At 36.2% G+C, this 25,988-nt stretch overlaps 1 protein-coding gene across 2 annotated transcripts in view; it reads left to right on the forward strand.

Annotated features, from left to right (window-relative positions):
- The window catches only part of LOC150083333 (alpha- and gamma-adaptin-binding protein p34), a 150,652-nt gene that overhangs the window by 39,325 nt on the left and 85,339 nt on the right, over positions 1 to 25,988 (forward strand). For both annotated transcript variants that reach the window (XM_090377190.1, XM_090377189.1), the window contains exons 4-5: positions 3,521 to 3,610; positions 15,255 to 15,335. In XM_090377190.1, coding sequence (XP_090233316.1) covers positions 3,521 to 3,610; positions 15,255 to 15,335 — 171 coding nt within the window. The remainder of the gene's footprint in view (positions 1 to 3,520; positions 3,611 to 15,254; positions 15,336 to 25,988) is intronic.

Consider the following 25,988-nt stretch of genomic DNA (forward strand, 5'->3'; position numbering starts at 1 on the left):
TGATAATTTATATGCATCCCATGCATTTTTCTTCTCTGTTACAAGTCTCATTAGTTCATTAGATAACCATTTAGGCCTACCTTGAACAATATTTCTTAATAGGTATGAAACTTTTAGTAGCATCCACGATTAATTCCTTGAATGCTTCCCACTTAGAATTTACTGTTGGTAACATCGTCAGTTAATCCCACTGTACAGAATTTAAAAACTGTCTTAGACCACTGTACTCGCCTTTACGGAAGCAAAAAATCTTTCCTTTACCCCTGATGGTAATTAAATCTTTAAGTAAATCCCACATCAGTACACTGTGATCACTGCCACCTAGTGGTTCCTTTATCTGCAAATTCTTAATACACGAATGATCACTGCTGATAACCAGATCAAGAGTATTACTCTCTGTGGTTGCCTCTCGAACATGCTGCTGCTGCAGAAAACAATCATCCAATAAATCCACAAAAGTCTGACTAGTGTGTGAATGACCAACCCACAAGTTCCAGTCAATATCTGGGAAGTTAAAATCCCCCAGTATAAATGCATTTCTGTCTATGTCGCTGTCTCCTGCATTGTTACTTAAACCACTGATTCCATTACTTTCTGTGGAAGAGAAGTCAAGGCAACAGGTCTATAATTACTCATATCACCCTTTTATCATCCTCCTTTTTGAATTGGGAATACATTCACACACATCCAATCCATTGGGGCCTCTCCAAAACTCAAGGATACTCTCATATTTATGCCTGAAAGTTACTTATCTCTTTGCTGCCTCCCTTATTATAATTGGATAGATCTTGTCCACCCAAGCACCTTATTCAGTTTTAGTTTCAATAATTGCTCTTTCACTTTCCTCTCAGTTATCACAAGGTCATTTAGCCCCTGTTAGGTTAAAATTTGATATACTTCTGGTATCTGCATTCCTGAAAAATTCCTTGTGTGAATGTAGATGTGAGGTGTCAGTTTGTCAGCAACTTGAGCAGGCTCATCATCAGTTATACCATTCATACTTAGCAGACCTATGTGATTCAATGCTTTCCTCCTAGTGTTTACTTAAGTAAAGAAGTTTTTGCTACTTTTTGTTGTATTCTTTGTCAGAGACTTCTTGTAATCTGTCTTAGCTTGCCTAATCCTCTTTGTGATCTGCAGACTCATTTACATGTACTGTGAAGTTTCTGTATCCCCTGATAATTTATATGCATCCCATGTAATTTTATTCTCTACCACTAGTTTCATAAATTCGCCTGACATTATTTAGTTCCGAACCTTAAACAGTATCCTTTAGTTGCTATAAAAAGTATAGCAACTTCTACAATTACTTCCCTGAATGCTTTCCGTTTAGAATTTCCTGTTGATAAGTTATTTGATTTTAGAAATACTTGTTGACAGACTTTAATTTCTGTTGATAGTAATTGTTAGAAAATATATATGAAGGTTGTTTCAGAGAACAGAACTAGATGAAGGCATAAATGAGGAAAAGTTAGTTCTGTGAGCTTGGAGTTGGACAGTGAATGGATGTTGATTTGTTGAGGAATGGTTTTGACAGCAGTGAAATTACACATGCCACTTCAGAAGCACAGTGCCCATGGAAGGATATAGGAGAAACTGAATGCCTTTTTGTGATGTGCTTATGCTAAAACAGATTGTGTTAGGATAATTCCCAATAGAGATATTTGATCTTGTCTTAGAAAACTGAGTGTCATTGAAGGTGAACATAAGAAATAGACTTTTTGCATGAAATAAAATAGTTTTAGAAGTTTTGAATTTAACCAAGTTTTCTTCATCCCATTGTTAATTTACCTGGAGATCAGAATTTTAAGGAATTGGTGAGAGATATTTGAGAATTTAAGTTGTTTGCATAAAGCAGGTTTTCTCAATCTGGAAGGTGGAGTGTAATGCACTATCATCAGCAAAGTTATGGATGCGATTTCCAATTAGTGGATGAAGTTCATTAATATACAAGAGTTAAAATAGTATAAGAAAAGACCAAACTTTAGGTAACACCAGCATTATTTGAGAAGTTAGAAGACAGCCATTTACCATTATCCACATTGAGCAGTAATGAAGAAAATTGGCTACCCACTTGCAAAAAAAAAAAAAAAAGAGTTGGTCATCCGAAAGATGGGAGCTTCTTTAGAAGACATTTTTTGCCAAACATGATTTCTTGAGTTTCATTAAGCTTTTTCATTGAATTTATCCAAAGATGAGTAACATCTTTGGATAAATTTGCTTTCTTGCATCACATGCCACTACTACTACATCCAGCAGAGAACTCAGTGATCACTCCCTGCTAATGTTTCCTGCACTGTTAGCTCTATGATATCATTTGGTTCATGTGTGACAATCAGGTCTAGAATATTCTATTCCCTAGTACCCCCAGTACTTTGATTAACATGCTGATATAAATAACAATTGTCTAGTTGATTTAAAAATTTGACATCATTAAGGTTTAAGTTTTCACCCACTTGCTCTAATTGTATAGGGTAAAATTGAAATTGCCCATAAGACATTCACATTTGTTTGCTTTAGCTAGAAATTATCTTTCTGATAATTTCTAGCTAAGGTCCAAATGATTTTGGTTTTCTCCCCTTTATTTTCTAGATTTAATGATGTCTTGAAAAAGGTAAGGAAATGTCTGTCTTTACAAAAAAAAAAAAAAAAAATTTAGATGGTTTTTTGACCATCAGAGTTTTTTTTTATTTTTTAACTATGATAGAGTTGCTGGGCTTAGTGCATTAGATTCTGGAGGGGGGAGAGAAGTACTTTTATGGGGATGTGGTGTAAAATTAGTTAAGTTAAATAAATCTTTATTTTTAATTACTTCTTTTAGCTTTTTTGTTGCCTCACACACTGTATGCAGTATCTAACAGAAGTCCAGTCTCATGGGATCAAAACATCCCTTCATTGTAATTTTGTTATATGTTATTAATACTTTAGATAACATTTTGAATGTAAATGCGTTAAATAACCAAATTGTAATCCATCAGGGTGTGGATATATTGTTCAAGTGTCTGCTGTAGTTTTACATCATACTTTTTTGTTATCACATCCTTCAGATCATTGAGCTTCCAGGTATTCCACTGATCTTTGGTTCCCCAACAAGAAAAGTTCACTGGAACAAATCACTTACCAGTGGTTTGATGATTAAGCATTAGTTAGTTTATATAATGATTGTAGAATTCGTCTTGTCACTCTCACTTTTTTCTAACCATGTATATTAGAATAATTCTACTTTTTGTTGTGGGTTATATGCTGTTGATAAGTAACACTTACTACACATTAACTGTGTAACTTATAAACAAAAAAGCAATTAAATTAGTTTAATTTATTGCTTAAAGTGATAACAAATGTGATAACAGACTTGTAACGATATTTGCAATAAAAGTGTTATTTTTCCTATAAGATGAGACATACATTATGGGGATGTGTGTAGATTGGATAATTTCACTTACATAATTTTATTTTTATCAGCTGTTTTGTCTTATTCTTTCCTGCACAGACATAATTTAATTGGTTATGATATTTGCAGGTCTTACTAAAAGGAATGTTTTGGACTGGTGTTTGGAAAATGGTTTTGAGTTGGTGGAACTTTATCCAGAGGAGGAAAGTGATGAAGAGGGTAAATTTTATATTTTTTATATTTTGACATGAGATGCTGGGAAAAGAGGGTCAGGGAGAAGAACAGGAATGAAATTCAACATTTTGTTTACCACAGTTAGACATCTTTATCCTTTTATGTTTTTAAGATCTTAATAGATGAAATGTTGAAGTTGTCTTTCTCATTCAGTATGAAGAAGACTTCATCTTATATTTAAAGGGATATTAAAGTGCAAAAAAATTGCAACTGTGATAATTATATAAATCCTAACATTAGCACAGTTTCATTTAACCTATAGTTTGTGGATCATATGTTACCTGCAAGACATTTTAGTTACTTGCAATTTACACAGGGTGTTTCAAGTAAAAGGCACCGAGGTCTGTCTTGTTTATTATTAGGTTTAGGCTATTTTGCCATCTTGACATTTTTGGCCATATTTGGACTGAAATTTTTGAATTTGCTATTAAAATTGGACTAAGCATTACTGTTTAATGTTTAAATTTTCTAAATTCAAAATTTGCCTAATCAACAGATTTTTTCCCCTCTCCATAATTCAGTCTAAAAATATCATTTTGTACCTCTGAAAAAAACAAACAAACATTATTTGAAGATAAAAGTATGTGACGTTCACTCTTCAATATACATATTTAGAGATATAGAACAGTTGATTATGACGGTAGTTACATGCTGTGTACCAAGCTACAATTGTTGTGCTTTTTTTTTTTTTTTTTTTTTTTTTTATTTCTTCAAACAAAATTGGATTATATTTCACTTAGAAGTATACCTATAATGTTTTTAGACTAAACTGAGGACAGGAAGAGCTTTCCCATTGAAATAAAGGCAGTTATTTAAGAAAAATTTAAATTTAGAAATTGTAAAATGTAAATGGTATTGCTTAGTCCAATTTTAACATCAAATTCAAAAATTTCATCCCAAATACAACAAAATGTACAGATGACAAATTAGCCTAAACCTAAAAAAAGTGCATTGTGCCTTTTAATTTGAATACCCTGAGGTTTGAAAACAGTTTTACACTATTCCATAGTCATAAGAAAGAATATTAAAATGCTTTTAAATATAAATCTGAGTATCAAATAATAAACTGCATCGCTAATAATATGAGTATTGTAGGGTATGATGTGGATATATTAGATTGAAAAGTCACGAAATGTAAGTTCCATGCAGAAATTTGTCACTGGTTAAAAAAAAACCAACACCACTTAAAAGGTGGCTGTTAAGTGAAACTTCCACAGTTATAAATGTTCAGGATCTAGAGAATTCTTAAATGTTCTGAATTTCCACAAGTTAGTCAAACTTAAGTCCAACTTCGGAAGCAACCTCTTTCAACGGTAAGGATTAGAATTTTGAAAATGATATGCTAAATTTTTTTTTTTTTTTTTTTTGTCATGGATGTTTTATTTAATTTGTTGATTTAGTCAATGCCACTGTAATACCTGATATAGCAGTATGCACTGAACATTTCTTGTTCCAAGATTTCGTTATTTCTGCTATCAGTTAAGATAAACAAGTTAGTTGGATTTGCTTTTTATAGTGTTATGAATCGTTGCTAAATTGAATTCCAATACAGTGCAACCTCAATATAATGCTCCTCTTCATACCATGGTTTCGGATATTCCATGGATATGATCATTTCCCCAAAACGAATTATGAAAAAAAATAGTGTGTTCAAAGAACTAGCAATTTCATATTGGGAACTCGAAAAGGTGAATACTGTATATACTTGTATCTACTGTACAACCTACTACCATATTTCCAAAAAGGGAAATTTGCTAAAAATTGGCTGCTGCATATTCGTTTCGACGTATTCATTTGCAGAGTAATTTTTGTCAACAACAGGAATCGTCAGAGACTAATTACTGTAGACACCCAGTTTCTACCCTCAGCTAGAGATGCATTAGAGTAGTATATCAGTTGAATGCTAATTACAAAAAGCTACCACTGAAGAAGAATATGGCTATTATTCTTTAGTTACAAAGTAACTAAAGAATATTAGTTACAAAGTAAATTTTTGTAAACAACAGCACACGACATCCTGTCTTTGATTAGAAGTTACACTTGGAATAGCAAAAACTGCTAAGAGCTAAGCGAGACAAAAATATACATGAAGTGACAAGTGATTCATGGAGAAATCATGTGACTTCACTTTGGTACTTATGATAGGCCAGACAGTTTGGTTTTGATTTAGTTTTCTCAAAAAAAACATAGTAAATTCGTAGGCATCTGAAATAAATATTTGGCAAAATTATTAAATCAGTAGGACTGAATTAATGGCCACCAAAAAAAAAAAAAAAATTATACAGTTGAAGAAAAATTAAAGATTATTGATAGAGTTAAGAGTGGCAGTATATGTTAAGAGTATGGGACCCCAGAAGAAACAATCCATGGCTGGACAAAAGAAGAAGAAATATTGCATTCATCATAGACTCCATAAAAGATGAAGTAGGCCTCCAAAGAAAAAAAAACTAGACTGAAAACAGTCACATAGACCAGTGTTTCAAGCAGTTTCTACAGATGCGAGTAAAGGAGTACTGATAAATGGGGTAATTTTAAAAGTACAGGCACTTAAATTTCATTAGCTGCTTGGTGGAGACAACACATTTAAAGCTTCTGAAGGTTAACTTTGGAGATAGAAGATAGATTGTAATGGGATATCCCAGGTTAGTCTTGTAGATGAATCTACATTAGGTGACATTACAGCAGCAGGACCATTTCCCTGAATTTTTGTGTTTTGTGATTTAAGATAGTGAATTCCAAGATGAACAGTTGTGACGAAATGGCACTGTAAACTTCACTGGATATTAAAAATGTATCCAACAAAGCAGGAATGAAAATTAACAAAGAGAGAAATACTTTGTTACCGTGATGTACAGTATTGTGCGAACAAGACTGGAAATCACAGATTAAAGCCATTGTGCTTTGGTAAAAGTCAGTCCCCAGTGTTTTAAGCATGTCAACATGAAATTTCTACCTGCGATTTATAAAAATAGCTCCAGTGCTTGGATTACAAGTGATATTTTTACTCCCTGATTTGAAAGTTAGTTTGTACCATCGGTGAAATGCCACTTGCTTTCCAAAAAATTAGTCTTGAAGAAAAGACTGTTACTGTTGGATCACTGCCCAGCTCATCCTTTGGCTGATGTTCTGAAATCAAAAGATGGCAAGTTTTAAAGTTGTGTTTCTGCCAAGAAATACAACTGCATTAATGCAGCCCATAGATTAGGGCATTATTCGAATCTTCAAAGCCTACTATCGTGGTGAGCTACTTGCTAGTGTTGTGAACTCAAAAATTCAAGTTCTAGAATTTCTGAAAACATTAAGACTGAAAAAAATTGCATACAATATTGGATTAGCTTGGGAGAAAGTAAGCTTAACAGCAATTGAAAACTGCTATAAAAATGTAGTGTAAAAGATGAGAAATAATAACCTTGAATTGGCAGCACAGCATTTTCAGAACAAGAAGCAAAGGTCTTCGAGCAAATGACTTGGCTGCTTGAATTGAGGTGGATTTTAAAGAGAGGGTGCTGACTCGCTTTAAAATTACAGCTGTGAATTACAGGCTCTGAAAAAGCGATGTGTTTGCCATTTTATTTACCTAATTGTTATTTTATATTGTACTTTATAAGTAGCCTTATAGTTCTAGTTACGCAGGTTATTTTTATTTTTAATTTAGATGAGTTTTTGTAGATTACTACTTAATATACGTAAAACTGTAGTTTCATTCGAATCTTGCTGACATTGTTTTTGTATAGAGAGTGGTAGGGAATTCATATTTTTAATTGTGATAATTAGGTAGCTCTAACGTAAAAATATATAGCGTAATATGCATCACTGCATTTAGGATTCTATTAGATAGTGTAGTATTGACTATTAATTAATTAAATTTATTCATCTTATTAATTTAAAATATCATGCCCCAGACTAGAGCAGCAATGCAACAATCACAAAGTGGCAGGAGTGCTGTGACTCGGGGGAGAACCAGGGGGGGGGGCAATTCTCCAACAAATCACAGCCTAAAAAATGTGCAACTTGTGAAATGTTTGCCGAACTCTCTGGAACAGAACTTGATCTAGCCAAGGAGGATGTCTTTGTGTGTGCCAGGTGCACAGTGTCTAGAAATTAGGCGTCAAGTCGGCGTTCTAATGGGCGTCTATGAGAGCTTGAGGTGTAGGGTAGATGCCCTTGAAGAAATTAATATGAGGGGCCCATCAAGCTCTCAGTTGCCGAACTCAACACCAGAGCTCACTGCTGGGCATCAGGCAACACAGCGGCAATCTCCAAGGCAGAATGTGTTTGTCCCAAAAGAACTAGTTATTGTTGGTGATTTTATTGTCAGGGAGACGGAATATATTGTGTAAAAAGGATAGATGGAATAGAACCAGGGTGTGTCTGCCAGGGGAAAAAGTTGATGACGTTGTGAAGCATATATCATCTTTTAAGGGCACAAAGGGTGATATTGTTGTACAACTTGGCACCAATCACATTAAGAGTAGGAGATCTGCAGATTTACTTAACAAGTACAGGTCAATGTTGCAAAAACGTTGTGAGTTAGGGGTTAAATTTCAAATTGTCTGCAATTCTGCCCAGACACGATTGGATGGAGTACACAATGAGAGTCATGTCAATCAATTCGGCCCTGGAGGGAATGTGCAAGGCTCAAGGGGTAGAATTTTTTTCAGCGTGGTCTGTGCTTGTTAACAGGAGAGACTGCTTCTACAGGGATGGGATACACTTAAATAGAAAGGGTGCAAGAATATTTGCTGATGCAATAGAGGCAGTGTTAGGTGGGTCGAAAAACTGCTAGCTTGGGAGATTCACAGACTAAAAGGTTAAATGTAGTCACAGGTAGCAGTGAAAGTGATTCTTGCACCACTTCTATTAGAATAAGCAGCAGCCTGGAGCGAGGGGTGCTGGAGGTTTCAAGAACTGATGGCAGTCATCATGAAACAGGTGGGTACATGGGATGTATTAGGGTAACCAAGAATAAGAATAGGTGCATGTATACCAATGCTAGAAGTATAGTAATTAAATTTGATGAATTTAAAGTGTTGGTCAAGACATCAAAGACTGATATTGTTGGGATATCAGAGATGTGTTGTCACACAGATATTAGGAATGCAGAATTGGAATTTGGGGAGTACAGTGTGTACAGAAAGGATAGGAAGGGAGGAGGTGTTATACTGTTAATTAAGAAAAACATAAAATCAAAAGAAGTACATCCAGTTAATATAGATGAACAGGGAACTGTTGAGTCAGTTTGGTGTGACATAAGCACTGCGAAAGCAAAAATAAGAGTAGGAGTGTGTTGTAGGCCTAATGACTGGAATGAGTACAACGAACAGTTGTACACAGAAATAGAGAGGGCTAGTAAATCAGAATGTCTTATAATGGGGGATTTTAACTTCTCAGATATTGACTGGAACTTAGGGATTGGTCACTCACACACCATAGCAAGACTTTTGTGGATTTCTTGGATGATTGTTTTCTGCAGCAGCATGTTCGAGAGGCAACCAGAGAGGGTAATACTCTTGATCTGGTTATCAGCAGTGATCATTTGTGTATTAAAAATTTGAAGATAAAGGAACCACTAGGTGGCAGTGAGCACAGTGTACTGATGTGGGATTTACTTAAAGATATAATTACCATCAGGGGTAAAGAAAAGGGTTTTTACTTCCGTAAAGGTGACTACAGTGGTCTCAGACAGTTTTTAAATTCTGTACAATGGGATCAACTGATGATGTTACCAACAGCAAATTCTAAGTTGGAAGCATTCAAGCAATTAATCATGGAAGCTACTAAAAGTTTCATACCTATTAAGAAATATTGTTCAAGGTTTAGGCCTAAATGGTTGTCAAATGAACTAATGAGACTCGTGGCAGAGAAAAAAAAATGCATGGGATGCATGTAAATTATCAAGCGACTCAGAGGCCTATGGCAGATATAAGCTAGTCTGTAATCAGGTCACAAAGGAAGTTAGGCAGGTGAAGGCAGATTATGAGAAATCTTTGGCAAAGGATGCTAACAAAAACAGCAAGGATTTCTTTACTTATATCAACTCTAAAAGGAAGGGGATGAATCAGATTGGTCCACTTGATATTGATGGTTCGAATGTTGATGATCCTGCTCAGATAGCAAACAAACCGAATGAGTATTTTGCATCTACATTCACACATGAGGAGGAGTTATTAAGGATTGAAAATGCCAGATGGTTATCAAATTGTAGCAGGGTGCTTAATGATTTTGTAATAACTGAGAGCAAAGTGGAGGAGAAATTGTTGAAGTTAAACATAAGAAAGGCAACTGGGGTGGATGGGATCTATCCAGTTATATTAAAGAAGGCAGCAAAGGAAGTAAGCAAACCCTTAGCCATAATTATGGGAGCATCCTTGGACTCAGGGGAGTTCCCCACAGACGGAAGATGTGCAAATGTATCTCCAATTCACAAAGGGGGATCGAAGGGTGACACGAGAAATTACAGACCAATTAGTTTAACTTCTGTTCTAGGTAAAATAATGGGGTTACTGGTTAAAGATGCATTGCAGGATCATCTAGACAAGACTGTAGCAATAATTCAGACCCAGCATGGGTTTGTTAAGGGAAAGTCTTTTCTGACAAATTTGATTGGATATTATGATGTGGTTACAAGGGACTGGATGCAGAAAATAATTTTGATATCGTATACTTGGATTTCAGGAAAGCATTTGACACTGTTGCGCATGGAAGACTACTGTACAAATTGGAGCAGAATGGTATTAAGGGTAAGTTGCTACAAAGGATAAAAGAATGGTTGAGTGGGAGAAGACAGAGTGGTAATCAATGGGTGCTGCTCTTTGTGGACTAATGTTATTAGTGGAGTCCCCCATGGTTTGGTGTTGGGTCCACTGCTTTGTATATTTATCAATGATATTGATGAAGGTATATCAGGCTTAGTGTTGAAGTTTGCAGATGATACAAAGGTTGGTAGAGTTGTTAGTGACAGTAATGGCAGTGTGCTACTGCAACAGGATCTAGAAAATTTGAGATGGGCTGAGAAGTGGCAACTGAAGTTTAACATTGACAAATGTAAAGTACTGCATATGGGTAGAAATAATCCCAGAGAAAAGTACCAACTGTGTGGTACTACACTTAAGGTGGTAGAAAATGAAAAAGACCTGGGAGTAATTGTGCAGTAAGATATGAAGTTTTCTGAGCAATGCAGACAGGCTGCCAGAGCAGGTCATGGGGTTTTGTTAATGGTATACAGGAATTTTTCTAGCAGGGAAAAAGAGGTGATTATCCCTTTGTATAAGGCAATGGTCAGGCCACTACTTGAGTACTGCATACAGGTCTGGTAGCCTCATTTTAGGAAGGATGTAGATTTGCTTGTACAGAGAAGGGCAATAAGTTTGGTGAGGGGAATGAAGGGATCCTCTTACCAAAAGACGCTTAAGTTCTGCAAATTGCAGTGGCTGGAAACTAGGCACCTGTGAGGTGATCTGATTGAAGTGTATAAGGCCTTGAATTGGTTGAGTACGCTGAATTCTGATGGGATTCTTCCACTTGTTCAGATTATGAACCTAAGGGGGCATAAATTCAAATTGAGGAAAGACAGAAGTAGAATAGATGTGCGGAAATTTGCCTTTAACCAGCGGGTGGTTAAACGCTGGAACAAACTTCTATCTGTCATTGTGGGAGATGCGCCAATAAAATTCAATCAAACAAACAAACAATCATTGTGGGAGTTGATAAGTTAAATAAATTTAAGGAGGAACTGGACAAACATTTAGAGGGAATTGTTGTGTAATTTTTTTTTTTGGGTGATGCTGCACTTGCTCATACGCTTGCTTTATTGCATCACATGCCACTATTACTACTACTATCATTGCCCCACTTGTAAATAATAGGACTGACATAATATCGTATGTGGACAATTTAAAGATGCTAACCACAATATAGCCCTCTGATGACATTAACAACAGCCTCACTCAACTAGGAAACTACATAATTCTTTGGTATGAAGATTAATTCAGGCAAGTTCACTTGCATGGTCTTTTCATTGAAGCCCAAACCAACAGTCATTCAGCCTATGCAGGAAGGAAAAATCATCACAAGTGTAGCAAAGCATTGTGACTTCGGGGTTATCTTTGGTGCAAAGTTATGGTTCAGCTGACATATTGAACATCAACTACTGCAATTGATTTTAAATTGCTGAATGGCGAAACAGCACCTTTTCTATGTTATAAACTCAGGCACCACCAAGAGATACATCCAGACTGCCAGTTTCTGATGCATCATCTGCAGAGTAGAAATTTGGGATTCTGCGACCAAAATTACTTTAAAACACTATGTGCAGCTGAGTTTTGGTTACTTAAATGAGCCACATGGAAGTCTTAGTTAGCTCTACAGCAGCAAACCACAGCAATGGTCATGGTTCTAGGGCTGGAACAATTGACAGTGAAGAGGGAAAAGAGACACCTAATTTTCGCTGTGAAAATGCTCACGAAAAAGGTCTCTGCCCCCAACATCTGGGACATCATCTGCTGGAGAGTTTCCCCCTCTGGCGCTGATAGCAATGCCTCAGTTGTGCTCGACTCATGGGAGACTGCATATGTCTGAGAGATATCTACCCACACAGATATTAACAAGGATACAGTCAATGGATGTGGATCTGAACTAGTTCACCTGTGACAAGCAGTCCAGGGGAAGGATCCTAACAAAAGCATGTGATCTGCTCCCCACCCAGTAATGTATTGTCATAAATCTCTTTTGGTGCCACTCTAATTGTATGGTGAACTGGCTCACATGGTATATATTCATGTATTGTTATGTGATTGATTTAGTTTTGATATTTTGTTATTATCATTATTTATTATAATCTTACTATTTTATCATATTTCTATCCATGTGAAACCCCTGGCAGCATGCCCTGATTTGGGTATATTGTATTGCATCTTTATGTACAATAAAGATTAATTATTATATCCTTTAATACTTTGTCTGTTAGTCTATATACTCATAAAACAATAGTAAATAAAGTAGTCATTTAGTAAGTAAATTGTATTTATATTTAAAAAAAACTAGGGAAAAAAAATGGTAAAATTTTTTTCAGCTATAATGCACTTTGCTTATAATGCAGGCATTAAATTAAAGTTGTCACCTGACGCCTGTGTTATATCGTGGTTGCGCTGTATTTGGTGGGATAATGGTTTTAACATTGTTTCCTCCAAGTTTAAGCAGTAATGTACCAATTTCTTTTAAGATGATAATCCAAACACTTATAAGGTTGGTGCTATACAGTAATATAACTATTCTTCAGCTAAGGTTGTATCACAAAATGCTTTGCTCAACAGAAGCAATACAGTAATAAAATAACTAGTTATTTTTATGATAATATTTGGTATTTTACATGATCCCACTGCTGTTACCAGCAGGATGTGGATTAATTGTTGAAATAATGTGTTTCCCGCAAAAAATAACAATCTGAGTCAATGGAATTTACATTTACCAATATCTGAGTCATATTGGTAAATGTAGTTTACCAATATGATAAACTTCAATTTACCAATATTGAAGGACACCATGTTTTATTATGCTTTAATATATAAATAGACCATTTATTCAAATCAAGAATTGCAGATAATGTGGTTTTTTTTTTGGTTTTTTTTCATTTACAGAAATCAGATCATTATTGTCATTCTGGTCAATAGCACTAGATTTAGCTTCTTTAATTTATGAATTCATTAAATTAAATCATTAGTCATGGCACAAAAGTGAATGTGAAAGAAAGGAAAAAAAGGAAAGAATCAGTTTTGTGTAAACAAAGCAAGAAATTCTAAGACATAAAAGTGGCATTAAAGTGCACTTTTAAGTGAATATAGCCTCCTGCAATTCAACAATCATTAAACAGAAGAATGCATTTAAAACAAAATGCATGCTTGATGTAGCCAAGTGGTCAGGAGTGAGAGTGCAGTAGCCGTGCTGTGCAACAAGAACTGTAAAAAATTGGGAGATGGGATTAGTAGTGTCAGTTGAAGTTAACATTGGTAAATGCATAGTATTGTATATGGGTACCAGTAATCCTAAATTAACGTACCAACTGTGTTTAATCACACTGGAGGTAGAGAATGAAATTTACCTGGAATAATTTTGCAACCTTACATGAAATTCTGTGAGCAGCACAGACTGCCTGCTGGGATACATCATAGGGTTTTGTTAGTGATATACAGAAATTTTGACAGCAGGGCTGAGGAGGTAATTATTACACTTCACTGTATAAGGCCGAGGTAAGGCTACATCAAGTATCACACTCCAGTGTAGTAGCCTGAATTTAGGAATGATGTGGATCGGTTGGAATGGTGCAGAGCAGAGTAACAACACTTAGTGAGGGGAACAAAAGGTATCTTACCATGAAAGGCTTCAATTCTGCAAATTGCAGCATATCTCCAGTTTTGCTCCTGCAAGGAGATCTGATTGAGGCATTTCAGGCTCTTAATGGATTGAATAAGCTAAATGTTGACATCCTTATGCTAGCTGAAACAACATATATGGGGTGGATTGTGATGGATAGGTATTGAAATAATCCAGAACATATAGTGTTACAGTAAAATAATTGCCAGTTAACAGAATAAATTTTCTGTTGAGCTGAGTGCAGGAACATAACATATGATGAATAAGTGAGGTTAAATTTCTCAATTACCAAATGTCCACAGACTGCCATAGTCAGAGACCATGCAGTGGTGTTGAAGTTTGCTGTTGTAAAACTCTGTTGTATGTCAAGAAGTGAGCAATAAATAAAACAAAAGGCTGTATTTGTACATATATTGTGTTTCATCTGAAATGTAGATATGTATTTTACCATCTTAGATAATTTCTATCTGCTTCATGATGATATGCAAAGAATATATAAGAACAACAGTATGTTCTGGTGAGCCAATTTAACCATTTTATTCTATATTTTCTGCTTTGTGTTATGCATTTTGTCAGCTCTATGTAATATAGCCTGACAAAAAGCCTCCATTTGATAATTTGTGCTTGGTTAGACTGTGGTTTATTAAAGCTAGTTGAATACTTCTCCCACCCTGATATGAAAATTTAAAATGAGAACAGAAACTGGGGGGGGGGGGGGGGTGAGATCCTGCCTAAAAAAAACTGTTTTAATCTAAAGGAAGTCTGTAGCTATCAGGATCAGATTTTTACTTGAGAAATCCTGGTAGCATATTCATTGGAAATAATGATAGTAGCATTTAAAAGGAAGTCTGTAGCTATCAGGATCAGATTTTTACTTGAGAAATCCTGGTAGCATATTCATTGGAAATAATGATAGTAGCATTTAATACACTATTATAGCTACTTTTCTCATGAAAAGGGTAGCAAATCCTGTTGTTCTCATCTTAATTCTTTCAGGATAATTCTTCATAAACTATTCACCCATTATCTCTCCTGCGAAGGAATCAATCAGTTCACATTGTCCACAGTTTGGGAACCACTATTGTAAGTCATTGGTGTGGTGGGCCATTAATAAAAATAAATAAATAAAAAGTGGAAAGACTTGTGCATATATATTCATGTATAAAACTGCATTCTTTGCCAGTCTTAAATTTTAATGATAATTTTATTGTAAACCAAGTACTGTGTTTTTTTTTTTTTTTTTTTTTTTTTTTTTTAACAGATGACTTCAAGGAAACTAAAGGTTTTAAAAGGATTATCCAAGCACTGCATGCTCATACATGGCCCAATTTAGACTTGAAAGGTAATTTTTGTTATTTTATGGCATCACTATACAATTTGTTTTTGTGATTAGGGTCTAAAAATTCTTTGTGGGCTTGTGCTATGTACTTGCCTATGTTTGAGTGAATTCTGTTGAAAGTATAGTTATTCTTTCCCAATTTAGTGCACTTATCTTAATGTTTGTCCGTTTGTTTGATAACTAACAGTGGCAATATAGATTTTATTACGTGGCGTACTAAAGGGTGATTCAGAAACATGTATAAATACTTTGGGTCATTATTTCCAAAGGTTTGTTGAGTAAACATAGACCCAAATTTGCTACACAGATGTGGAAATGTACTGTATAGCAAAGGTGAAATGAGAATTCAAAATGTAATGCTCTTTTTTGTGGCTGATCAAAATTTATTAATTAGAAATGTAATTGACATTTCTCGTATCATCAGAATAAATTATTTCCTCAAAGGCAGAACTAAAGTTGGACTTTAGACTGTGAAATATATGACCTACATTAAAATAAAATAGAATACAGTGTACACTGCTTATTGTGATCATAGATAATGCTATCATTTATTTAATATTATCACTTTTATGAAGTCGCAATCAGACATATACTAATACATAGAAAAATTAAAATTTATTGGAAACAGTGCTTCAGTTATATCACTTTTTTATCTTATCACAATTTATGCATGTGCAATGGGCATAATCACTAACTTCATATGGTTGTCAGTGTCATTACTCCACAAAAGAAAGTACTGTATCTATACTCCTACCAATCTGACTATTTTGCAGTTGAGTGTTAACCCTTTTATAATTCTTGATTGTAATATTTTGTTTATTTGTTTTTAATGTTTTTATGCATTTCCCAGAACGTTATGACAATTTCATTTTTATTGATGATTTTTTGGAAGAAAGAGTGAACACAAATTAAAGTATTTGATATTGCTTAATTTTGATGTTTTCTTTCTGTCTACTTCCCTACTTTTATGTACACATTTCTGCCCTGCCTCATTAAACAGTGCTAAACAGCTGCATTCTTGTTTTTTGTTATTGTTATCAATAAGTGATATTTATCAACTAAGCATGTGTCCCTAAGTGATCGCAATAAGTGGCATCCACTGTATGTACCTGCTGGGAGGGGGAAGGAATATGTGTCTTCTGCCCTTACTGCTAACTTTCAGGGGAATTGCTTTATGAGTCAGCACTTATAAAGAAGGTTAATTTGTAAAGGAGTAGTAAAGACAGCAGTGACTTGTATTCTTTTATTTTACTGTATATCGTATTTTGTCTCTGATGTGTTTCAGTGGCTGTGGTTTAACTTTATTTTTGTCCCTGAAAAGAAAGTAAACTAGGTTCTGATACATTAAGCTGTGTAAATTATTTCCAAATTCTGAGTTCATCAATTCTGTTCAGCCAGAACAGAGTTGTCTTTAATTCTGTTTTGGTACCTGCATTATCTCAGAAAAATGCCCTTTAACCTCTGTATTAGGCGATGTATTTAAAATGTCCACCGCTGTCAGCAAACACAAATGACACCTTTTCTCAACAGCTGAACACGGTGGTGCATACATCAACTATAATTTTACACAATTCCTTTTGTAACTTTTACCACAAAACTTGGTGGTCTTGACTTCTATATGTACACTGTTTCCGTCAACAAAAGTCCAGGGGTGTGAAATTTGGAATGCAGAACTTTGGGGGTTATTCAGGAGCATTCCTCTGACAACCTATCCTCCATTCAGGGAAATTTAGTATCCAAATAACTTTAACAGTTCCAGTTTCACTGGAACTGTTAAAGCTTATAGGCTATAAAGGCTATAATCTAGGATCATCTAGACAATCTTGCAGGCCCATCTAGACAAGACTGCAGTAATAGTTAAGACACAACATGGATTTGTTAAAGGAAGGTCTTGTCTGACCAATTTGATTGGATACTATGATGCGGTCACAAAGGAATTGAATGTCAAAAATAATTTTCATATCATATACTTGGAGTTCAGGTAAGCTTTTGATACTGTTGCACATGGAAGATTGCTGTACAAATTGGAGAGGTATTATGGCATTAAGGGTAAGTTGCTACAATGGATAAAGGGATGGTTGAGTGGGAGATGACAGAGAGTGGTAATCAATGGACACTGCTCTTCATGGACAAATGTTATTAGTGGAGTTCCCAGGGTTCGGTGGTGGGCCCATTGTTGTTTTGTGTATTCATCAATGATATTGATGAAAGTATATCAGGATTAATGTCCAAGTTTGCAGACGATACAAAGGTTGGCAGGGTTGTTAATGACAGTAAAGACAGTATGCTACTCCAACTGGGTCTAGATAAGTTGGGCAAATGGGCTGAGAAGTGGCAACTGAAGTTTAACATTGACAAATGCAAAGTACTGCATATGGCTAGTAATAATCCAAGAGAAACATACCAACTGTGTGGTACCACACTCAGGGAAGTGGAAAGTGAAAAAGACCTGAGGGTAATTGTGCAGTCAAATATAAAGTTTGCTGAGCAGTGTAGATGGGCTGCCTGGGTAGGTCATGGAGTCTTGTCAATGATATATAGGAATTTTGCTAGCAGAGACAAGGAGGGATTTTTATCCCTTTGTACAAGGCAATGGTCAGGCCACACCTTGAGTACTGTATACAGGTCTGGAGGCCTCATTGTAGGAAAGATGTAGAGTTGCTAGAATGAGTACAGAGAAGGGTAACAAGATTGGTGAGAGGAACAAAGGGGTGTTCTTATGAAGAAAGGCTTAAGTTCTGCAAGTTGCAGCATCTGGAGACTAGGCACCTGCGAAGTGATCTGTTCAAATTGAGGAAAGACAGTTGTGGAATCGATGTTCGGAATGCCTTTAGCCAGTGCTTTAGTCAGTTCCACCGTTGATTGGTGGAACTGACTTCCATCTTTTGCTGTGGAAGTTGATAACCTAAATAAATTTAAGGCTAAGCTGGACAGGCATTTGGAATGAATGGAGGGGTGAAATAGTTTTTTCTTTTCTTTTTTTTTGGCTGATGCTGCATAAGCTTTCTTGCATCATATGCTTCTGCTAATGCTAATTGTAAGATCTGCTTTTTGGCTTATATTGAACCGAATGATCATTTCACAGTCAATTATGAACGATGCTTGCAGGCTGCTTGAACAGCTTAGGATTCTTTTGATAAAATATAGGAACTTTGCTAATAGAGACAAAGAGGCAATTATCTCACTGCATAATCACTGGTCAGGAAACCTCACTTGCAAACCTCGTTTTAGGAAGGATGTAGATCTGTTGTAGAAGGTGCAAATAAGAGAAACAAGAGTAGTTGGAGGCACAAGGATAATCTTACCAAGAGTGATTGGAGTTCTATAAATTGCAGTCTCTAAGGACGAGGCAAGTAGTTTCCAGAGATTGTGTGGTGAGCTGATTGGAGAGTATGGGGCTTTAAAAGGGTTAAGTAAACAAATTAAATGCTGATGGTATCTTTGCTCTTTCTCAAATGACACACATCTGGAGATAAATTTGAATTGAAAAAGGATTGTTGCAGAATAGATGTGCAGAAATTAATGTTCACCTGGAGATAATTCACCGTTGGAATAAATTTCCATCTGATGTGGAGATAACTATTAGCTACATGGTACAAGACAGCCTTAAGCTTTGCTGCATCAGCCAAATTAAAAATAAAAAACAGATAAATAATAAAATAAAATAAAATAAACTTATTTGACACCCTCCTCACACAGGTACCTTGTCATCTGACCTTTGAATTTCCCCACGCTGTAAGCCTCAGCAACTACAGAGGCAACTTATTCCAGTAATCAACAATTTTTTTTCCTTAGTTCTGGAATGATTTATAACAGTGAAAATTCCACTCTCATTAATTTACTTTCACTTCATGAATCCTTATACAACTCAATCAAGTCTGCTCTAAGGTGTCAAGTTTCTAAACTTTGTAGCACATTTATTCAAAGTGTTTCATCATATGGGCATCCTTTGGCCAATCTCACCAGATATGTAGCCTGCTTTGAATGCTTTTAAGGGAACTCAATTGAATAAGTAGTTTGAATAAATTTAAAGATATGGACAAATTATTACAAGAAATGAGCAGAAATGAGCACATTACAAATATTGTGTGCGTTGTTGTTGTTGTTTGGTTTTTAGGAGCATTAGCAACTAAGGCCATATTGCTCCGGGATATACGGTGGTCATTCCCTGACCTTTCCGCATCCTCCGTATTTGGTGGTGACGGGCTCGAACCCCGGTCTAATCAAGAAGCGTGTACTATGCACTGCTGCTCCTTCCCACCTGGCTACGGAGGCGCCCCATTGCGTGCGTGCATGTGTGTTTGCTAGTTCTATATAGCTTTGCTTTCTTGCATCATTAGTAATTACTGGTGAAATATAACTTTACAATGTGATTCTGTGTTCTGTTTCTCAATTTTTCAACCTTGATGGTGGAATTTGATTTTCCAGAGTTTAGACTTTAGTGTCACCTGGGAATTAAAAAATCAGGTTATTTAATATAATAAATTTTTCACTATTAAAATATATCCATGTCACCCTGTTACTTTTTTGGCATCACCTACCTACTTTTGTGCACATTTCTCCACATGATCAACTTTTGTTCCTGTATGTGGGAGTGTCCCCTTAAGCTATTGCCCAAAATTTGGAAATGAGAAGCCTTCTTTTGGTAAATGTTGGTGCAGTGATGTTGCCATAGAAATAACTATCAGAATTGCTTCAGTAATTGCTTAGACTACTCTGTTCTGCTTGCACATCTCAAATTTTGGCTTGTGATTTTGAAATTTTGACCAATAGCCCAAATGAATGGGTTACCTGCATATAAGAATGAAAGTTAATTGTATAGATAAATTGCAGAAAGTTGGCAGTTGATGTTGCTTACAAACAGGTTAACGTTGCTTCCAGTGAATTCTACATTCAAGAACATGGGGCTAGAAGCCCCATGATCTTGAATCCTGTTAGCAACCATGGAGCTACACATACACATAGTGTGGTTCTTGTGAATGAAATTACCACATGGTATGTATTTACTGTTGACTATTCCAGGCTGTAGTATTAGATAATTTAAATAATCAATGCTATCTACAGCGAATGCACGAGGTGACTTTCAAGAAGAAGTGATTTTTTTCAACCATTTCATTTATGTTATATCTCTGTCTATTTGTATATATAGGGAGAGATATAACTTATGTATATACTGTATATACATAACATTCAGTTATATATATACATACATAACTGAATATTAAACTTTATATATCACAAGAATTGTAGATCTTACATAATGCTGTAACCAGTGGATCTGGTCCATACCTCCAACCCCTGCCTCCCCAAACTTCAGAGTTAAAGTGCATTTACACTTTAGCATTAACATTAGTTGAGGCATATGATGCAAGAAAGCAATTTTATATATCATCAGCCAAAAAAAAAAAAAAAAAAAAAAAAACTTCCCCATTTCACCCATTCGATCACTCCAGAATTTGTCTGGTTCAGCCCTAAATTTATTTAAGCTGTCAACTTCCAAACAACAGATGGAAGTCTGTTTCTGCAACTGTTTTTCCTTAATTTGAATCTATGCCCCCCCCCCCCCCCCGGGTTCTTGATCTGAGCAAGCAGAAGAATCCGATCAGCATTGAGCCTGCTCTCAAACCATTCAAGGCCTTATACACCTCAATCAGGTCACCTTGCAGGTGCCTAGTCTCCAAACACCACAGTTTGCAGAACTTAAGCCTTTCTTCGTAAGCGCACCTCCTTTGTTCCCTTCACCAGTCTTGTTGTCTGTACTTGTTCTAGCAACTCTATATTTTTTCTAAAATGAGGCCTCGAGACCTGTATGCAGTACTGAAGGTGTGACCTGACCATTGACCATTGCCTTATACAAGGGGATAATCACCTCCTTATCCCTGCTAGCAAAATTTCTATATATCATTGACAAGGCTCCATGACCTGCTCTGGCATCCTGTCTTTACTGCTCAGATAACTTTATATCTGACTGCACAATTACCCCCCAAGTCTTTTTCATTCTCCACCTCCCTGAGTAGTACCACACAGTTGGTACTTTCTCTTGGGTTACTGCTACCTGTATGCAGTACTTTGTGCATTTGTCAATTTTAAAATTCAGTTGCCACTTCTCAGCCCATCTGCCTAACTTTTCTAGATCATGTTGCATACTGTCTTTACTGTCATTAACAACACTGCCATTTTTGTATCATCTCCAAACTTGGACATTAAGCCTGATATATCTTCATTGATAGCCACACAAAACAACAATGGGCCCAGCCCTGTTCCCTCGGAAACTCCACTAATGTAGAATAGATGTGTGGAAATTTGCCTTTAGCCAGCGGGTGGTTAGTTGTTGGAACAAACTTTCATCTGTCGTTGTGGAAGTTGATAGGTTAAATAAATTTAAGCAGGAACTGGACAAACATTTAGATCCATTCAATGCCTCCTGTGGTCTTCCGTCAAAAGGGTGTCAGAAGGATTTTTGATGAATCTTGATGCTAAGAAAGCTCCAGGTCCCGATGGTATTTCTCCACTTGTTCTTAGAACCTGTGCTCCTGAACTTACTCCTATTCTTTGCCGCCTTTTTTCACTTTCTTATTCCAAAGGTGTTTTTCCTTCTGCTTGGAAATTTGCTCATATCCAGCCAGTTCCTAAAAAGGGTGACAAATCCCTCCCATCCAATTATCGTCCTATTGCAATTACTTCTACTCTCTCTAAAGTAATGGAGAAATCACTTAACCGCCAACTCTTAAACTACCTAGAAACCTTCCGTCTGATCAACAATTGCCAGTATGGATTCCGTCAGTGTCGATCCACTGGTGATATTCTGACTTATGTTACCCATTTATGGACTAATTCAATGGAAAGGTTCGGTGAAACACAAGTAGTTGCTCTTGACATCTCAAAGGCTTTCGATCGTGTTTGGCATAAAGGTCTTCTAAACAAGCTTCCATCTTATGGTTTGCCACTGTTTTTAGTAATTGGTTATCCAGTTTTCTCTCTGATCGCTCACTGAGGGTGATGGTAGATGGCTCTCTGTCTTCTAATTTCTCCACTAATGCTGGTGTCCCCCAAGGTTCAGTTCTTTCTCCCACTCTTTTCCTCTTGTATATTAATGACCTTCTTCCATTGACTGGAAATCCTATCCATAGTTTTGCCGATGATAGCACATTGCATTCCACTTTCCATTTTGAGAAACCTTGTTCTGCTCAATCAGCTTCAATTTCTCGAAAATCTGCTACCAATTCCTTAAATGCCGATCTTCAGGTAATTCTCCAGTGGGGGAAAGACAGAAAACTTCTAGCTTGAGGGGAGGGGATTCAAAGACTAATAGATTAACAATGGCCACAGTCAGAGTTGGTAGTGATTCTTACACATCTTCTATTGCAATGAGCAGCAACCTGGAAAGCAAGTTGCTGAGGGTTTCCAGAACTGCTGGGAGTCATGAAACAAGTAAATATATGGGCTGTGTTATAGTAACTAATAGTAAGAACAGGCGCATGTATACTTGCATGTACACCAATGCTAGCTGTATAGTAAATAAATTAGACAAATTTGAAATGCTGGTCAAGACATCAAAGGTGGATATTGTTGGGATATCAGAGATGTGGTGTCACAGATATAAGAAATTCAGAATTGGAATTTGGGGGGTACAATGTGTACAGAAAGGATAGACTGGTTAGGAAGAGAGGAGAGGTTATGCTGTTAATTAAGAAACATAAAATCTAAGGAAGTGCATCCAGTTCACATAGATGGACAGTGCAATGTTGAATCAGTTCGGTATGATATAAGCACTGGGAAATCAAAAATTGAGGATGGAGGATTTTAACTTCCCAGATATTGACTTCAACTTGTGGGTTTGTCACTTGCACACTAGCAAGACTTTTGTGGATTTATTGATAATTGTTTTCTACAGCAGCTTGTCCGAGAAGCAACTAGAGAAAGTAATACGCTTGATCTGATTATCAGCAGTATTATTTGTACATTAAGAATTCACAGATGAAGGAACCACCAGGAGGCAGTGATCACAGTGTACTGATGTGCGATTTAAAGATTTAACTACCATCAAGGGTAAAGGGAAGGGTTTTTGGTTTTATAAAGGTGACTACAGTGGTCTCAGAGATATTTTTAAATTCTAAATGGGAAGTATATAAGGAATTAATCTTGGAAGCTAGCAGGCTTTTCATGCCAACTAGGAAATACTTTTCAAGGTATAGGCCCAGATGGATGTCAGATGAACTAATGAGACTCGTGGCAGAAAAGAAAAATGCAAGGGATGCATATAAATTATCAGGTGACACAAAGCCTATGGTAGATATAAGCTAGTCTGTAATCAAGTAACAAAGGAGGTTAGGCAAGCAAAGGCAGATTATGAGAAATCTCTGGCAAAGGATGCAAAGAAAAACAGCAAAGACTTCTTTACTTATATAAACTCTAAAAGAAACACAAAATATAAGGAAAAAAGTCTTCCTTACTTATATAAACTCCACTTGATATCAATGATTTGACTATAGATGATCCTGCTCAGATAGCTGCCAAATTAATTTTTTTGTTTAGTAAATAAAATTGATGAATTTGAAGTGCTGATCAAGATATCAAAAAATCAAGATATTGTTGGGATATCAGAGACATGGTGTCACACAGATATAAGTAGTGCAGAATTGGAATTTGTGGAGTACAGAAAGGACAAACAGGGTAGGAAGGGAGGAGGGATTATGCTGTTAGTTAAGAAACACAAAATCTAAGGAAGTGCATCCAGTTGACACGGGTCGACAGTGCAATGTTGAGTCTGTTTAGTGTGACATAAACACTGGAAAAGGGAAACTGAGAGTTGGAGTATGTTATTGGCCTAATGACTCTGATGAATATAATGAATTGTTGTGCAGAGAAATAAAATGGGCCACTAAATCAGAATGTCTTGTAATGTGGGATTTTAAATTTCCAGATATTGACTGGAACTTGTGGGTTGGTCATTTGTGCGCTAGCAAGGCTTTTGGGGATTTATTGGAGGATTGTTTTCATCAGCAACATGTTTGAGGGGCAACCAGAGGGAGTAATACCCTTGATCTGATTATCAGGAGTGATTATTCATGCATTAAGAATTTGCAAAAGAAGGAACCACTAGGTGACAGTGATCACAGTGTACTGATGTGGGATTTACTTAAAGATGTAACTACCATCATGGGTAAAGGGAAGGGTTTTTGTTTTCGTAAAGGTGACTACAGTGATCTCAGACAGTTTTTAAATTCTATACAGTGGGATCAACTGATGAATGTTACCAACGGTGAATTCTAAAGCCTTCAGGGACTTAATCTTGGAGGCTACTAGGCTTTTCATACCAACTAAAAAATACTGTTCAAGGTTCAGGCATAAATGGATGTCAGATGAATTAATGAGGCTTGTGCCATAGAACAAAAATTCATGGGATACATATAAATTATCAGGCGACACAGAAGCCTATGGCAGATATAAACTAGTCTTTAATAAAATCACAAAGGAGGTTAGGCAGGCAAAGGCAGATTACAAGAAATCTTTGGCAAAGGATGCAAAGAGTTCTTTACTTATGTAAACTCTAGAAGGAAGGAAGGGAATGAATCAGATTGGTCCACTTAACATAGATGGTTCAACTATTGATGATTGTACTCAAGTAGCTGATAAACTGAATAAGTATTTTGCATCTAAATTCACACGAGGAGTTATTCAAGGGGGGGGGGGGAATGCCAGAGGTTTATCAAACTCTAACAGGGAGCTAATCGATTTTGTAATAACTGAGCACAAAGTGAAGGAGAAATCGTTGAAGTTGAACATAAAAAAGGCACCTCGGGCAGATGGAATCTATCCAGTTATAATGAAGGAGGCAGCAAGGGAAGTAAGCAAACCCTTAGCCATAATTATGAGAGCATGCTTAGAGTCAGACCCATGGACTGGAGTTGTACAAATGTATCCCTAATTCACAAAGGGGGTTCAAAGGGTGACATAATTATAGACCTGTTAGTTTAACTTCTGTTCTGGAGAAAATAATGGAGTCACTGGTTAAAGAGGTGATACAGGATCATCTAGACAAGACCACAGTAAAAACTCAGATACACTATGGGTTTGTTAAGGGGAAGTCTTGTCTGACCAATTTGATTGGATACTATGATGAAGTCAAAGGAACTGGATGCAAAAAATAATTTTGATATCATATACATAGATTTCAGAAAAGCCTTTGATACTGTTGCACATTCAATACTGCTGTACAAATTGGAGCAGTATCTCATTAAGGGCAAGTTACTGCAATGGATAAAGGGATGGTTGAGTGGGAGATGGCAGAGAGTTGTAATAAATGGACACTGTTCTACATGGACTAATGTTATATGCAGAGTTCCCCAGGGTTCGGTACTGGGCCCATTGTTGTTTTGTGTATTTATCTATGATATTGATGAAAGTATATCAGGCTTAATGTCCAAGTTTGCAGATAATACAAAAGTTGGAAGGGTTGTTAATGACAATAAAGACAGTACTACTGCAACAGGATCTAGAAAAGTTAGGCAGATGGGCTGAAGTTTAACATTGACAAATACACAGTACTCCATATGTGTAGCAGTAACCCAGAGAAACGTACCAACTGTGTGGTACTACACTCAGAGGTGGAGTATGAAAAAGACGTGGGGGTAATTGTGCAGTCAGAGATGAAGT

Source organism: Mastigoproctus giganteus, chromosome 7, assembly GCF_048544385.1.
Source record: "Mastigoproctus giganteus isolate SK-2022 chromosome 7, ASM4854438v1, whole genome shotgun sequence".
NCBI lineage: Eukaryota > Metazoa > Arthropoda > Arachnida > Uropygi > Thelyphonidae > Mastigoproctus > Mastigoproctus giganteus.